The following is an 18002-nucleotide window of genomic DNA, read 5'->3' on the forward strand; positions in this document are numbered from 1 at the left end:
AAATCTAATACAAGAATTTTGGGACGGAGTACTAAATACAAATCTGCATGCGATTCACCCTGAATAGATGAGTATTACTCCCTCCGTTCCTAAATATTTGTCTTCTAGAGATTTCAGTAAGTGATTACATACGACGCAAAATGAGTGAATCTATACTCTAAAATATGTCTATATACATCCGTATGTGATAGTTCATTTGAAATCTCTAAAAAAGCAAATATTTAGAAACGGAGGGAGTACTACCAATCTGCATGCGAATCTCAAATTAATGGCACTAAGGATTGCACGCCCTCTTTTGGTGATTAGAGAGAGTACCTTATTGGGTGAATATGGGCCGTCAGATGAAGAGGATTAATGGTGAGGATTAGGCGTTGTTGGTGTTGACACTAAACATTGACAAATCTGAACCGCCGGATTTATACGGTTGAATGCCTGATATTGTTTGGATCCAACCCAACGCGGGGTTTTAGTACTAAAATGATGAAGATGAAGATGGAGATGGAGATAAAGATTACCAATCGGCTACTAAGGTGGATGCTACTAATTACGAATCTGCATGTGATTCTCTCCTATTGTCAAATATTAGATGGATTCTAATTTACCAATCTGCATGTGATTCTCCACTTAATCGCCGAGTATTGGATGGATGCCGTGGCGTGTGGGCTCATCCCTGTATAAAACGGCCTCCAACCCGGCCTAACCCCAGGCACACACAAGCAGGAATAACAATTGTTGCGAGATAGAGATGTCGCTTCTCCTGGCTTTGATCGGTGTTGTGGTCGGAGTGGTTGTTGCGAGCAACCTGCTGCTAAGGTGGAACGAGCTGAGGTACGGCAGGAGGCGGAATGGGTGCCTACCGCCGCCGGGGACAATGGGGTGGCCGCTGTTCGGCGAGACCACCGAGTTCCTCAAGCAGGGCCCCAGCTTCATGAAGCAGAGGAGGCTCAGGTACATAGTCCGTCAACTTGCCGCTTGCTCGCATGGTTGGTGTTCATGATGCATTTTCTTTCTCAGAGTATTACTCCCTCCGTTCGGAATTACTTGTCGCAGAAATGGATATCCATTTCTGCGACAAGTAATTCCGAACGGAGGGAGTAGCTACCAATGTCTTGACGGACATGTCTCTTCACCGGGATTTCAGGACATATTTTTTTCTTTGTTTTCTAGTACTTTTTTGGATTTGTCTAGATATGGATGCATGTATCTAGACACGTTATAGTGTTAGATTCATTCGTATCTAGATAAATATAAGACAACTAGTATTTTGTTACGAAGGTAATACTCCCTCCACCCCGAAATTCTTATTTTAAATTTGTCTAAAAACGGATGTATCAATAGATTTGTCTAAATACGAATGCATTAATTAGATACATCCGTATCTAGACAAATCTTAAGACAAGAATTTTGGGACAAAAAGAGTATTAATTAAGATACGAAAAAATATATAATACTTTGTATCATATAGGGAAAAGCTATCGTTCAGCCGGCGGATCTAACGAGAACCTCCGCCATCTTGTACGTGAGACGCGTGTCCTATGTGGGCCCACTCGGCACTACCTCTACAATGATCGACGGATCTAGCGATCGATGCTGTTGCAGTCGGGTCTGGCGCTGGCGCCGCCGCCGACCTCCTCACCGGATCTGGCCGCCCCAGCTCCTACAACAATGCTTGCCTCACTGGATCTGATTGAACAGATTCCTGCAACAATGCCCACAAAGTCGGTCGGCATGGCGCCAAGCTCTTGTGACGGAGGCGACGAGGCATCACATGCGGTTTTGTTTCTACATCAAAGGGCATGTTTCAATTGGAACAAGCCTCCTCGTTGCAAAAGGGTCATGTTTCAAGAAAAAAAAACTCCTCAAATTATTATTTGCAACAAAGCTTTTGTTGCAAAAAATTTCTGCAACAAGACATTTGTTGCATATATTTTTTGCAACAAGATTTCTGTAGCGGAAATTTTTTGCAACATCACTCTTGTTGCAAAAGTGATGGTTACTCACGTGGGCGCATCGAACAGCTATTTGACGTGTCCATCCAATGGTCAGCGAGGCGGCAGATATTTTTTCATTATCCGTTGGCCGACGCGTAGCGCTGCCCTATCATATAAGACTTCTTTGAAAGTACTACGAGGAATTAATCCGTGCGCTGCTGCAGATACGGGAGGATTTTCCGGACGCACGTCCTAGGGTGCCCCACGGTGGTGTGCATGGACCCCGATCTCAACCGGCGCATGCTGCTCCAGGGCGAGTCCAGCGGCCTGGTCCCGGGCTATCCGCAGTCCATGCAAGACATTCTCGGCCGCAACAACATCGGTGCCTTGCATGGCTCAATGCACCGGTTCATCCGCGGCGCCATGCTCGGCCTCGTGCACCCTGCTGCGATCCGAGCCAGCCTCCTTCCCAAGATCGACGCCTTCATGCGCTCCCACCTCGATGGATGGTCCGGCTCCGTCGTCGACATCCAGGCAAAGACCAAGGAGGTCAGTCAGTAGTCACCAAAGAAATGCTCGCTTTTCGTATTACTTTGCCCTGAAAAAAATGGGTAACCAACCTCAGAACTATCACAAAATTTTGATATATCACATTCAGGGACATATAAAAAATTGGTACACACTCAAAGTTGTAACTCAGTAACGGGGGAAAGTCCAAAGTGGTTGTTGCAACGTTTTATACTATCTCCTTGCTTTAAACAGAGTAACACATTTCGGGACATCGTCATTCCCATTTGCCGGTTTTGTGGTCGTAGCAGAGTTTCATAGAAGCATCTCCTTGCATGGGCATGCCAATGATATATCACAGAATCTTATGTGCTCATATCGTTGCTGACTGACTTTCCCTTTTAGGTGACCTTGCTATCTATGCTCAGGCAAATCGCCGGCATCACCGCTGGCCCGCTCTCTGATGCCCTCAATACAGAGTTCTGCACCCTTGTGCTCGGCACCATCTCCTTGCCCATCAACCTTCCAGGGACCAGGTACTACCAGGGCTTGCAGGCGAGGAAGAAGCTCGTGTCCATGCTACAGAAGATAATCTCGGAGCGGAGGTCCACTATTCAAGCTCACGGTGACATGTTGGAGGCTCTATTGACAAGTGGCGATGACGGGACCAGGGAAAAGCTCAGTGATGAGCAGATCATTGACTTGATCATGACCATTATTTACGACGGGTATGAGACCATGTCGACGACCTCAATGATGGCTGTCAAGTACCTGTCCGACCACCCACGGGCTCTCCAAGAACTAAGGGTATGAACACATACTCTGAAAATCAATATTGTTTTTGCAAGCAAAAAACAATTTTGTTTTCAAAGAAAAGATCATGTGTTTCTAGAGTTTAGTGATTGTCTTTTCACTTATGAATGTAGAGAGAGCATCTTGATATTAGGAAGGGAAAATCGCCGGAGGAGGCTATCAACTACGAGGATTTCAAGTCCATGGCCTTCACTCGAGCTGTATGTAGGAGATCAAACACACACAATAATGAAGTGAGAGCACAAACTTACTATTAGTATGATCATGATGTACCCATGGATACTTCTACCTTGCAGGTCATCTTTGAGACGCTAAGATTAGCCACAGTCGTGAATGGGCTACTGAGAAAAACTACTCAGAATGTAGAAATGAATGGTGAGTTATGCTTGCAAATTATCCTGCCATTTCTGCATTTTCTATGTAAATATTAAGTATGTTCTAATGCAACAAGGGTGTCATTTACGCATGATTCACCAATTTTTTTTAGGGTTTGTCATTCCAAAAGGCTGGAGAATCTATGTTTACACAAGGGAAATAAACTACGATTCGTTCATGTACTCTGACCCGATGACCTTCAACCCATGGAGATGGCTGGTAAGCAAAAGAGTGGACAATTATGATCTTTACTACCTACTCAAACATACCACCACAACAGAGGAAGTTCTAATCTTGTGCTACCTACTAAAAACATACAGGAGAAGAACATGGAATCACACCCACACTTCATGTTGTTCGGGGGAGGCAGCCGGATGTGCCCTGGGAAGGAGCTGGGCACGGCTGAGATTGCAACTTTTCTACACTATTTTGTGACTCGATACAGGTATGTTCCTTTTGTTACTCCGCACTCACTTGCTAAGAGAACAACTCCAACATTATTATTTACTAACAACAAATATTTGTCATTCGGTCTTGATGTTGCAGATGGGAGGAGGAAGGCAAGAACACCATATTGAAATTCCCCCGGGTGGAAGCTCCCAATGGGCTACATATCCGAGTTCAAGATTACTGATCTTGCAACATACATTTTGCTTAGTTTAGATTGGTTGGACCCAGACAGGGACGATCAGAGTGTGATTCCGCGCCAATGAACGGATTAGACCAGGCTTGTAAGAAATAGGGATAATACAGGTGCTATGTGCTAATTAGGGAATAATTGAGGAAGAATGCTCCTGTGTTATTTTTGTTCGATCAATTCTTAAACCGAAATAAATGTATCATGTGCCGCCGGCGCAAAAAAAGAAGATCAGAAATATGCAACACAATGAAGGAGTAAAGACTGTGGCATTATTTCTGAATGAGTTGTGGGTAGAGAATCTTGGGCTGTGGTGCAGGGGAAAGTAATGTTGTGTTAATGTGCTATTTGTTTCCAGATTTTTCTGAACATTTTTAACTGTCTGGTGCACCGGTAGCAGCACAAGCACCGGTGCACTAGATACTTTCCCTGTGGTGCAGCTATCTGGGAGGTGTATCCTTGTACAAGGGAATTGTTGTACTGTTCCGTTGAATGTATAGCATCACCACAATTTGATGTTCCGTCATGGGGTGTCGCGCCGTCATCCTTAACACCAGTGGGAGAAGCGAATGTGGCCGAAACGGAGCAGGGCGGTGCTGGGGATGTTATGGACAGGATCATGCGGCGGTGGGAGGACTGTGATGCGGTCTTGATCTGGGAGCTAGCGGAGGAGTTCCAGCGCCCAGTTGTGGATGCAGATGTGCTGGTACCGCTGTCCAATGCAAGGGCTATCCGAAATGGTAGGATGAAGCAGGGAGAACATATCATGTGCATTGCCCTTACTTGTGCACTATTTAAGCCATGGGATAGGAAATATAAGGAGTGGATCATGCTGGCAGAGGGTAAATATGAGATGCTCCTATGGTCCAAAGCGATCTCCGCCATTTAATCTCAGATCTACCAGACATCTAAGGAGCTTTAGCCAATTTGCAGATCACCCCCTAGTATAATAATTACACACATGTCCAGCAACTCCTCCACATGGGCTTGTATTACGAGAGCGCGGGAGGCTCGACATCATCTGATACATCTCAATTAGGCAAGGATAGTGGCATATCTGCAAAATGAGCCTTCTAGTACTTTATTAAAATCAACCCGCACTCCTTTCCTATTAAGCGTATTTATTTATATTTGCAACCAGGTATGATTGACTGGGGGGGGGGGGGTGTGAAATGAGGCAACTATAAATTTTAGTTCTTTTTAAACAAATTTGGCTTGATCAGAAACTAGGTTGTCTAGATATGCAACTAGGTGGACAACCTATATTACAAGCACAACAACAACTTCACAAGCAAGCACAAGATATAAACACAATACAGGCTTGCACGATGTAAAGGTTAGAGGTAACCACAAGTGGAGCCGGGGGAGACGAGGATGTGTTTGCGAAGTTCCTTCCCTTTAGGGGGAGTACGCCTCCATTGGAGCGGTGTGGAGGCAAAATGCTCCCCAAGAAGCCACTGGGGCCAGCGTATTCTCCTCACGCCCACACACAATGCAAGATGGCATGATTCCATTTATGATGCCCTTGAAGGCGGCGAACGATCCTTTACAAACAAGGTTGGGGCTCTCTCCACAACTTAATTGGAGGCTCCCAACATCACCACGAAGCTTCACCACAATGGAATGTGGCTCCGTCTAGGGCGCCCAAACAGCCAAGAGTAACAAGATCTGCACGGGATTAGTGGGGGGAATCAAATATCTCTTAGTTGAAGTGTAGATGAGGCTTTCTCCTCCAAACCCTAGAGCAACAACAAATTTTGTTGGCTAGGAAGAAAGATCAGGTGAAAATGGAGCTTAAGGCAACAATGGAGCTTACGGGAAAAAGAGGTGGTCTTCTTGAGGAAGAAGACCTCCTATATATAGTGGGGGGAACAATCTAATCGGTATTTGCACACAGCCCACACACAAGCGATACGACCACTTAGGGAAGCGGTACTACCACTTGGAGCAGTAGTTCCAGGTCTAGCACAGAAGGTAGGGAAGTATAGGGGCGGTAGTGCCGCCAGATCGATAGTACTGTCCTCACCAGGGGTACTACTATTAGGTGCCTCGGACACAGGGAACCATGAGTGGTAGAGGGTGAGTAAGACGGCAGTACCGCATCAAGAGGTACTACTGCACCCTAATACCACTCTACTTCCATGGAGTGAAATGGGGGTTACAGAAACAAAATATAAGCGGTAATGGGTGCGGTAGTAGACAGTGGAAGTACCACCCAAGTGGTAATACCGTGCTACTACCACTCTACTCCCGCTAAAACCTCTGGGCTACAGAGAAGACAATGGTGGTGGGGTAGTACTCGTGCCATACTACCATGATATGTCTTCATCGTATCTACTTTTCTAAACACTTTTGCTCTTGTTTTGGACTCTAATTTGCATAATTTGAGTGAAACTAACTCTCATGGTTAGTTTTCAGTAGAACTATCATGGTGTTGTTTTTTGTGCAGAAATAGAAGTTCTCGGAATTAGATGAAACATTGCGGAGATTTTTATTGAATAAAAAAATGGGAATGAAGAACCACCGAAGGGGGCTACCAGTTGCTCACAAGGCAATGGGGCGCGCCTACCCCCCAGGGCACGCTTTGATGCCTTGTGGGTCCCACAGGCGGCCGTCTGACCTAATTCCAAGTTTATAAATTCTGTTTCCTATGGGAACAAAAGAAGTTTAATCCCGTTTTATGATACAGAGCCGCCTTCACTCCTGTTCTTCATCAATAGGGCTGTTTTGGAGTCCATTCGGGGCTCCGGAGAGTGGGATATATCACCATTGTCATCATCAACCCTTCTTCATCAACAATTCCAAGACGCTCGCCACCGGGAGTGAGTAATTCCTTCGTAGGTTGCTGGCCGGTGATGGAGTTGGATGAGATCTGTCATGTAATCGAGTCGATTTATTAGGGCTTGATCCATAGTATCCACTATATTATGAGATTGATGTTGTTATAAGTTTGCTATGCTTAATGCTTGTCACTACGGCTCGAGTGCCATGATTTCAGTGCTGAAACCTCTACATCTCTCTCATATATTTGAGTTCTTGATCCTATATGCTAGTTGTATGCACTTGTTATTATTCCGACTCATAGATCCTAAGGTGACAATAATTGGGATACTATACGGGAATGACTGCAGTTCGAGGAGTTAATGCATTGTTCCAGTTATCTATGAAAAGGAGGCCTTAAAATCCCCTTGATTTCCTTATGGACCCACTGTCATGGGAGGGTAGGACAAAAGATGTCATGCAAGTTCTTATTATAAGGACGTATGACTATGTACGAAACACATGCCTACATTGAATTGATGAATTGGAACTGTTGTGTATGGCACTAGGTTGTGACTGTTCTATGATTAATATCATCCATACTCAATATCCATCGCTGATCCAAAGCCTACGCTTTTCTCATATTGTCTTCGCTAAGTTACTATTGTTGTTGCTGCTGTTACAATCACTACAAAATTGCTACTGTTATTGCAACTATCAAACTATCATACTATCGTGCTACTATATACTTTGCTGCATAAATATTATTTTCCAGGTGTGGTTGAATTGACAAATCAACTGCTAAGGCTCATAAGTATTCTTGTACTCCCCTTGTATAGAATCAATAAATTTGGAAGAAATACCACCCTCGAAGACTGTCGCGATTCCCTATACTTGTGGGTTACACTACAAAAGAAAACACTTCCGTGATGATACGTGTCTGTCATAGTAGGTCACATTTTTTATCATGCATGTACACCCATGACAATTTTATGACAGAATCAAGATAGTCATACCTGTGCTGTCGTAGAAGTGTCCCATGAAAATACTCAAATTATCATCACAGAAGTGTCCACTTCCATGGCTATAAATGATGCGCAACCATGAAAGTGTTTTCGTCATGGGTAACTGGCATGTAGCATCCACTGTAACAGGTCGCCGTTAAGCTATCGGGTTCCCATTTCAGCCCGTTGTGTCTTTCGGCCTGGTAATGGCCCGTGCTGCACATGGGCTGTATATAGTCCAATGCCACATGCGGCCCATTAACGACCTATGATCTCAGTTGCAACATTTCAGCCCAACCTAACTTTGGGCATGTTAAAGGTCTATCGTACAATTTGGCCCGTTGATGCATCTATTATGTTTCATCACTGGTACACGTCGGTGCTAAACAAACAATTTTTAACCCCTTTCCGCGATGGCATTCAGAACCGTCGCCAGGTGAGTGTGGGCGATAGGGGAGTCCTTCCCACACGACCCAGAAACCGTTGGGGATATGCCCTCCTGGCACACGCGCTCGACAAAATGAGGTCGTGTGCGACCGGTGAGCGCTCAAATACGGAAATACGTACAATAGTGCTAAAAAATAAAATTATAAGGAGAAATTGCGCAAGTACATCCCACAGAGTCAGTCCCCGCTAAATATTTCTGTTCGTATATACATCCCACACAATCACTACAAGGAAAACGTTTGCGCAAGGTGGCGAAACGCAAACAATTTTAAAAAGAATGTCGTGTGTGATTGTTCATTGATCCAACACGGTTTATTCCTATAAACTATGTGCGTTGCCTCAGGTCATCGCCCATGGTTTTCTCATTAACCGTTTGCAATAGGAAAACCCAATTAGCAGGCTAATTGTCCTATTATTAATAATCCATTTACTAATCTAATTGACATTCATATTAAGCACATAATATATTCCATTTCCATATTAAGGAAGCAGGATTTCATAATTGAAATACATCGGAGTACAACATGATATAGCTTCAGCACTCAGCAACCCCATTACACAACTGCACCAGCAGTAAGTTTCACATGCTACATTTAGAACCTTACGAAATTAGCATCATAGACGGTACATAGAGAGATGCATCTCATCCGGAAAACTGCTGAAGCGGAAGACGAATATTGAGCCTTCATTCATGTGGAAGGTCTTTGCAACTTTAGGCTAGTGCCTGTGGATGATTGACCATCCATCCTTCGACCTCTTCAGAAACAATTCAATATTGAACCGTGGATGTTGCATGAAAACTTTCCTTGCCTCCTGACCACAGAGGTGGTTTGAGAGGTAATCATCAGTGAACACTGAAAACAAGGATGTGCATAAATATCTTCTCTATATTGGAAACAGGGCAAAGGAATAAAAAAGTCAAGGTATAATAGTTAGTACCATCTTGTAAACCTCAGTGCTTCCCATTGTTTCCCTGCAACACATATAAGGTAGTTAGTCATCAAGTTAAGTAAGGGTTCGCATGCTATCAGTAAAATATGTTGATGAAAAATAAGCACATTGCAGATTCATCAGATTAATTCAAGCCACATGGAAAACCCATTATCCAAACCAAGAATAATTAAGAACTAGGAAATATAGCACTTGTATATGTTTCTCATGTATTAAGTGCGGCCAAATTTAATTTATTCCTCACATGGTATACAATAAGAGAATGTAGTCACAATAATTGAACATCGCATTGCAGAATTGAACCAAGCAATTAACTAAACACCACAACAAATGAACCAAACGTTAACAGAGCACCATATTGCACAATATAACATACTCCTAATAGAAGATCAGACAGTTAACCAAACCAAGCGTGCTTAACAACTTGGAAATATAGCAATTGTATTTGTTTCTCATGTATTTAGTATAGCCAAATTTGATTTATTCCTCACATGGCATACAATACCATCATGCACCCACAACAATTGAACATCGCATTACAGAATTGAACCAAGAATTTAACTAAACACCACAACAAATTAACCAAACGTTAACTGAGCACCACATTGCACAATATAATGATACTTCTAATAGAAGATCAGACAGTTAACCAAACCAAGCATGCTTAACAACTTGAAAATATAGCAATTGTATTTGTTTCTCATGTATTTAGTACATCCAAATTCGATTTATTCCTCACATGGTATACAATAATAGAATGCAACCACAACAATTGAACATCGCAATGCAGAATTGAACCAAGCAGTTAACTAAATAGCACAACACGTGAACCAAGCCACAACAAATGAACCAAGCAGTTAACTAAACACCAATTGAACAATATAACATACTCCTAATAGAGGATCAGACAGTTAACCAAACCAAGCATGCTTAACAACTTGGAAATATTGCACCGTGAAGAATTGAACATCACATTTGTAGAATTGAACCAAGCAGTTAATTGAACACCACATTGCACGACATATAGAACATATACACTATAGCAGAAGATTGCATGGTAAAAGTAGATAGCACAATTCACTAGAATTAGTTAAGGAAAGGCAGTAGCTAGCAAACTGAACATGGGTCCTTATAGTGAGCTAATAAGACAAGCTACTCCTCATTGTCGGAGATATCGATGACGATTGGCTCCTTGGACATGGAAGAGGGCGAGGCCTCCGTATCATGGGTGCCCTCGTTGTAGTGGTGAGTTGCCTGAGCTGCTCCGGACCACCAACCTGCTGGCTCTCGAGATGAGGTAAGCACGTGCAAGCTGAGAAAACACCTCGTTGTCTTCATTGAAGGCACCGACGGTGGCCTCGAAAAAACACCATGAACTGTCGTTTAAAGTAGCCAACCGCGTCACAGCGTTGGTGCGGGAGGCGTCAACGGTGGCCTCGACGGCGAGGTGCTCCTCCAAGATCTGGGGGTCGGCACGAATGGCAGCCATCGCGACCTCATCCGCGCGTGCGGCCGCGATTTGCTTCTCCACTGCCAAATGCTCCTTGAGGTCCTGGCTATACTGCGTGCACCATGGCTTAGGCCGACGCGTATTTGGTGGAGGGGTCAGGGATTTGGGTGGAAGGTGTCGCGCTCGCGCCGGCGATCGGGGCATGTGGGATGTGGAATGAGGAGGAGGATGGGGGTCGGGTGTGGATTACCTGCCTGGATAGGCGAGGCCGAGCAGCGTGAAGGAGGGTCACCGGCGAGGAGGCGGCGGCGCTGCAAGCAAGGAGTGAAGGTTTCAATTTGGAAAAGAAGGCAGAAACAGGGGAAATGTGGCTTTTGGTAAGGGGAAGGGGCGGGGAGGTAGATATTTCCGCGGAAGCCGAAAATTTGTAATCGCTTCAGCCAAAAAACTGGCGCGCAAAGTGTCATCAGACACTGTCCCTTATTCAGACATGGTCCAAAGATATTTGTGCTGCATCTCACACGGTTGGTTAAAATAAACTGTGTGGGATCTACTTGATTTTTCGTCTTGATTTGAATTACATAATGGGGTCACCACGGCCATGGACGGTGTTTGAATGGCTAGACCTTTTATCTGCAGTGATCATGCAACTATATGTGTGTCATAAAAGAATTGGAATTATTCATGGTTCGTTTGGACTTTTTATGCATTAACTCAGTTTTCTATGCATTTATGTGCATAATTCAAATTTGAACTACATGCACATGCTGCAGTGCATATAAATTGGTTGAAAAATCAAATATGTGTCCTTGGCTGCATGCTTAGGTCCCATGCAAGAAATGGGAATGAATATCAAATACCCTGCCACCGTCACTCGGCCGCAAACATTGAGATACCTTGTTTTTAAATTCTAGTAAATCCAAAACTCGTCTGAAATTCATGAAACTTGGCATGCTATCATGGAGCGGCATCAACATGCCGTGTAAAAATTTTGTCCCATTTGGGGCAGGTTTGGGTATAAGCTTCTCACAAACCAGCTTCTCACAACAAGCGTGATGGTTTCGGTAGGGAACGTTCTCACTCTTTGCAAAGTGAGAGCAGGATTTGTGCATCTCTTGAACACTATAACGGTTCTTTTGGATGACCCGTGTGAACCACTTACAAACAATTTGGTGCGATTTGCATCTGTCATATTGGGTATGTTGCTATTTGTCAAACTAGAAAGATTGACATTTGTTGATCTAGTAACATTGCCATTTTCCAACCTTGTAACACTGCAATTTGTCAAAATATGAAGCTAAAAATCACTAGCACTATCTAATTTTTGCAACTAAAATTCAGTAATTAAGCATAGATGGAGGTGAGGAGGCGTGTTCAGCCAGGCGTGCAGCGGGCGGCATAGTACTATTCGATTTGACAGTGGGCAGCGCAGTTCCTGATACGGCTTTAATACGATTTGACATAGGTAGGTATTCCCGAAATGTTGAACGGCCAATGATGCATCCTCTTTCAATTAGCATCGTGCGAATGCATGATGGAAGTAATGGGAGGACTGGGAAAAGAGAGGCATCATGATGTGAATGCAACGCAGTTCGCACTCATATAAAGGCGCCCCTCCATTCCAATGCATCTACCACATCGTACACACCTAAGCTTTTGCCTAAGCACCAACACTAATAAGCGCAAAAGTGCCCACTCCAGACCCATGGCGGCGATGCGCGAGAGAAGCCAGCAGCTGTGCCAGATGGTCCACGACGCCGGCCTGCGGCATGGCACTATGGATCGTCTCCATACGGTGTTGGCGACCGACTGGTGGATGGCCGCCGTCGACGCCAGCTACGACTCTTAGTTGGACCAGATGATTGTTCGCACCACCAACAGGTTCGTCGTCGTCAAGAAGCTCGCAGACAACATCGCCGTACTCCTCTAGCCTGTGCGCCCGGGCTCCTCAATGCCTGCCAACCTAATCGGCTTCAATGGTCGGAACCTCTTTCAAGCACTGGTGGCCCTGCGACTGCCCGCCGACGCCACGAAAAATGTCCACCTGGAGGTCGCGCGCGCCTCGCCCTGCAAGAAACCGTCAACCTACACATCCATGTGTATGAGCGAATCGTGTACATAGGTATCTACAAGGCCAGTGAGGATGCTACGACGCTGGCCTTCTTCAACCAGCTGGAAGCCTTGGATGCCTTTGTTGAGAAGCACCTTGACCTCGCCACAAAAGCTGCCGCTCCTTAGCCACCGGTCGGTAGCCCGGCCGACGTGAGGAGGAGGAGGTCGTACGTTGATGGATGCATCTTTCTTCTCGCCTCCTGTAACCACCACTGCGATCGCATCATCGTGGCCTTAATTTTTATTTTGCTATTGCATTCTCGTTCCAGTCAATACAGACATGTGCGATCCCTTTGCTCAATACAGACATGCCCATTCCAGTCTTATTTTGATTGGCTTGAATGAAGGTCTATCCCGCCGTTAGGCGCCACAGCGCGTTGTGCTCGCCGTTAGGCGCCGCGGCGTGCTCTGCTCGCGTCCGTTGGCGCGCTCTTCTCGCGTTCTTCGGAGCACTCGGCTTGTGGACAACTTTTCCTTGCGTGTTCAACTTCTATATGCGGAGCGCTCTGCTCGCGTCCTTCCACGCGCGCTCTGCCAACGGTTGGGCGTGCGCACGATCACATCAGGGGCCCCGTATGCATGCAGTTGCGCCACGCGCATTGCCACGTGATGAAGTTACGTGCGACATGATGGAGTTACGCGATATTCCTGGCCGTACGGCTTCCCCTTTAATTCCCGCAGCCATTATAATGTTAGTTTCTTCAAACTTTCGATCACGCCCCACAGCACAACAAGCACACCCACAATGACACATAGAGAGGGGATATCCAGCAGCGTTCCAATGGAGTTCGGCGAGCATAGAGTGGAGACCCACGCGAGGGAGACGGATCTCTCGGTGGTGTACACCATGGACCCGGCCATGGTGGATGACTACATCAACAATGTTGAGCAGTTGCTTTCCGGAGACAAGTACAAGGTGGTCGGCATCGACCTCCAGTACACCGCCGGTCGTCCCAGCATAGATGAGAAGGTTGCCGTCTCCCAGTTATGCGTGCGCCATCATGTCCTCATCTACCACTACTGCATGGCCATAGAGCCTTGCGACCGTTTCAATAGGTTTGTCAACAGCACTGACTACAAGTTCGCCACGGTGGAAACCACTAACGATGTAAAAGCGCTCAGTGTTACGGGCTTGGCCTGCAAGAACCTTGTCGAAATTCATGACCACTATAGGGTCTGGGGCAGCACGAAGAAGGACTCTCTGGTCGAACATGCCTCGGCATCATTGACCCCTACTACGAAAAGATGAAGCAGGATGCCCAGAGAACAAGTCCCATATCCTGGCACGGGGCCTAGATGCGGCAACTGGATGAACCTCACCTCAGTTTTGCGGCCAAGAGCGTGTACACATGCTACGAGATGCACAGGCAGATCATTGACATGAGGATGTGCCTCGTTACCAAAATCGACGAGCCCAGATCGAGCCACAAGCAGAGAAAGCGTCACAAGAAGTAGAGGATGATCAAATGATCGTTTATGCTAGTTAATCATGCATGTAATATATACTCCCTCCGTCCTATAATGTAAGACGTTTTTTGGAATTACACTAGTGTTAAAAAACGTCTTATATTATGGGACGGGGGGAGTAGTTTACTTTATTGGTGTGTGGAAATGTCATGTGTGTAGCAGCCACCTATGTAATTATGCATGTAATAGTTTACTTTGGTGTGTGCAAATGCCATGGTTGTAGTAGCCACCTATATAAGTGGATGTTTAATTTGGTTATGCAAGCATGTCCTTATAAGTGTGTGTGTATATATATATGTTGTTATTCTGTATGCAATCCCATCGCACAACACACACGTCTTATTAGCAGTAATCGTCTATGTTATTATCAGTATTCATACACATTTCTGATAAAAGACTTGTTTGCCGCGTATCACACACATCTTGTTTATTTGAACCATTTCTGTTCTCATGTCTCAACGCAAACAGTTCATCCGAGTGAACCGCATGCCGTATATCGCACACACCTTTGATCTGGCTGACCGTTTCCATTGTGTTTGCTAATCACAAACAGTTCATCCGAGTGAACCGTATGTTGTACATCGCACACACTTTCATCTGGCTGGCCGTTTCTTTTGTTTCTCCTCATCGTAAACAGTTAATTGATATGAACCGTATGCCCTGCTTCGGACACGCAACTAAAATCTGAACCGTATTTGATGCATGCTCCATCGCAAATGTTTTGCACCTTTTTTGATGGTTTTTACACCATCGTTTGCGATTATGGCATCGCACACAGTTTTTTCGAAGGGTATCTGATCGTAGTGTCGCGTTAGCAGCATCCTGCAGTAGTGCGTCCGGATAACGGCCCGTCATGTAACTGGGCCTTTAATAGCCCAAGGTATATTTCAGCCTTCTAAAGGCCCGTGGATGACTCTTGAAAATTCAGGCCCAACATGCTTTTCGGCCCGCTAAAGGCCCATGGTGTATTGTGGGCCATCACAGGCCAACAGAATATGCAACATGTTAATGGCCGGAAGCTACATGAGCCCAACTAAACATTGGGCCCGCTAAAGGCCCATGTGAGTTATGGGCCTGGGCGTACCATGTCCACGAAGGGCCCATACAACAGGTCCGTGCAGGCCCAAATGAAGCCCCTTGTGGGCCGACCCAATTATAGTATACTGAAATGCAGGCCCGTTAGTGGCGCATGTTTGGCCCATTCGCCTGCATCAGATTTTCACCTTTTTGTGATAGCAAAAGATAGCATATACGGTAACCAGGAATTAAGAACAAACCTACCCTATACAATAAAGAAATTACAACATAATAACTAAGAATAGACCTACACTATACAATAAATGAATTAGGGCATATTACATCCAGTGGGCATCAAAGTTCACCACTAGTGATCATAAAGCGCAACCAAGAAGCATATTACAAAACTGGGCATCAATGGTCTTGCCATTGCACCGCAACAAAATAATACTGAACCAAGGCCACTTCAACACAGTTCAAGAAACATTAGTCTTTCGCAGGACCTGCTGCGCAATTAGCTGAGCAAGGCAGTAAGACCGGCTTAGCATCATAGCATGTCGGTCATATCTTCCAGATCTAGCTATTTATCAATGAGGTTCTCATTGGAGTTTTCTGGAATCTTCCTCAGAGATTGGACTTCAAGTCAAAGTTGAACCCGACCCATTGCCATCCTTATTAGCATGTCGGTCATATCTTCCAGCTCTAGCTATTTAGCAATGAGGTTCTCATTGGAGTTCTCTGCGATCTTCCTCAGAGATTGGACTTCAAGTCAAAGTTCAGTTGCACAATGCCTTTCTACTTGAAGTTGAGACTAAAGAAGTCAAACGGATTCAGGCAGCGACTTCTGTGAGCTTCTGAGACTGCTAGTCTCGACTAACTTGAACACTGCATCAAGACATGACTTTGGGGTTGTCTCACTATCTTAAAGATATTTTGCCTTCCTTGCTGCAATATATGTTGGGCTTGTCTCACAGTCTTCAGCAGAATTGTGCGTGCCATTAGACATATCACCTTGAAACAAGCAGACATATGACATGTTTTGCTCATATATAAACAAAGATGGTAACTGCATTGGCAATTCTATCCAATTTTGCATCTATTTATGTGTGTAAAGTAATTGATGGGTTAATTAGAGCAAGAAAACTAGTCTAGAAAATTCCACGTTAATTAGAAAATACTAGCTCTCGATCTAGTGGGTCTTCTGAAACTTAATTGTGTCTCTTCAACCTTTCGACCGCGCCCCAGTATTGCAAGAAGCATACCACCATGACAAATTCTTAGAGGGTATCCTGCGCAGCTCCAATGGAGCTCTGAGCGGCTGCCGACGACGAGCAGCAGTTCACCATGCATGCCGTGGTGGAAACTCACAGAAGATTCACAGAGCTCTCTATGGTGTACACCAACAACCCGGTCTGCGTGGAGGACTCCATCCACATCATGGAGTTTTTGATTGCCGAGGAGAAGTACAAGGTGGTCGGGTTCGACCTCGAGTACACCCGCGCTCATGCCGGGTCTCATCCCAAGGTCGCCATCGCCCAAATGTGCGTGTGCAATCACATCCTCGTCTACCACTACTACCTGGCCACAAGGCCTTGCGAGCGTTTCGCCAGGTTTGTCAACAGCCCCACTACATGTTCGCTACGGAGGACATCACCAATGATGTAAGCTGCTCAAGAATTCGGGCATCGCCTGCCAAAATATTGTCGACATCCAGGGCCAATACAAGACCTGAGGCAGCAAGAATCATGAGAAGGACTCACCAGTTCACCTCGCTAAGGCTATCATCAACCCTGCTGTAGAGACATGAATACTAGTAGAAAAAGGGGCAAATGTGAAGCACATTAGTGCCGGTTTGAATTTGAGCCGACACTAATGTGACCATTAGTGCCGATTCCAACGGCTAGGCGGGCGGGCATCATTAGTACCGGTTCGTGGGCAACCATTAGTACCGGTTCATGCCACGAACCGGTATTAATGAGGCTGTGTCAGGCTATGGTCAGGCTGGGGCCCCCATGAAGACCTTTAGTACCGGTTCATGCCCTAAACCGGTACTAGAGTTTCTTAGTAAGCTGATTTTTAGTCCCACCTCGCCAAGAGAGAGGCAGTATGAGCGGTTTATAAGCCGTGAGTGCATAGACAATGACGAAGAGTTGCAATGCTCACCTGCATGTTGATTAGCTTCAAGCCTTGCGGAATAGCATAGATTGCACTGAGCTATGTGCACTGCAGTCTACACTATTCCAAATGGCTTGAAGCAAATTAACCAACATTGCACCTCTTTTTTATTTTTAATAAATTATTTGAACTCCGGACTTCTTTTGTGTTCAGTATGCAGCATTCAAAGCGACTTCATCAATTTCCAACATGATTTGACATCATTTGTTGTTTTTCGGTCATTTACCTAATTGTTTAGAGAGCTAAATGACCGTGAAATTGAAAATCACTACAAAATGAATTCTGAAAATGTTGAAACTTGGCATGGTATCATCATTTCCCTGCATAGCATGTCGCGAAAGAGTAGAGAGGGTCAC

General features: G+C 45.2%; 1 protein-coding gene across 1 annotated transcript; it reads left to right on the plus strand.

The window, feature by feature from the left end:
* The first annotated feature begins 723 nt into the window (after positions 1 to 723).
* On the plus strand, positions 724 to 4610 carry LOC125540570 (cytochrome P450 85A1-like). The gene is made up of 8 exons (XM_048704181.1): positions 724 to 948; positions 2156 to 2480; positions 2844 to 3245; positions 3365 to 3451; positions 3548 to 3626; positions 3739 to 3845; positions 3947 to 4071; positions 4173 to 4610. Exons 1-8 carry the CDS (start codon positions 746 to 748, stop codon positions 4258 to 4260), a joined length of 1416 nt encoding a protein of 471 aa, XP_048560138.1. The 5' UTR covers positions 724 to 745; the 3' UTR covers positions 4261 to 4610.
* The last annotated feature ends 13392 nt before the right edge of the window (positions 4611 to 18002 follow it).

Source organism: Triticum urartu, chromosome 2, assembly GCF_003073215.2.
Source record: "Triticum urartu cultivar G1812 chromosome 2, Tu2.1, whole genome shotgun sequence".
Taxonomy (NCBI): domain Eukaryota; kingdom Viridiplantae; phylum Streptophyta; class Magnoliopsida; order Poales; family Poaceae; genus Triticum; species Triticum urartu.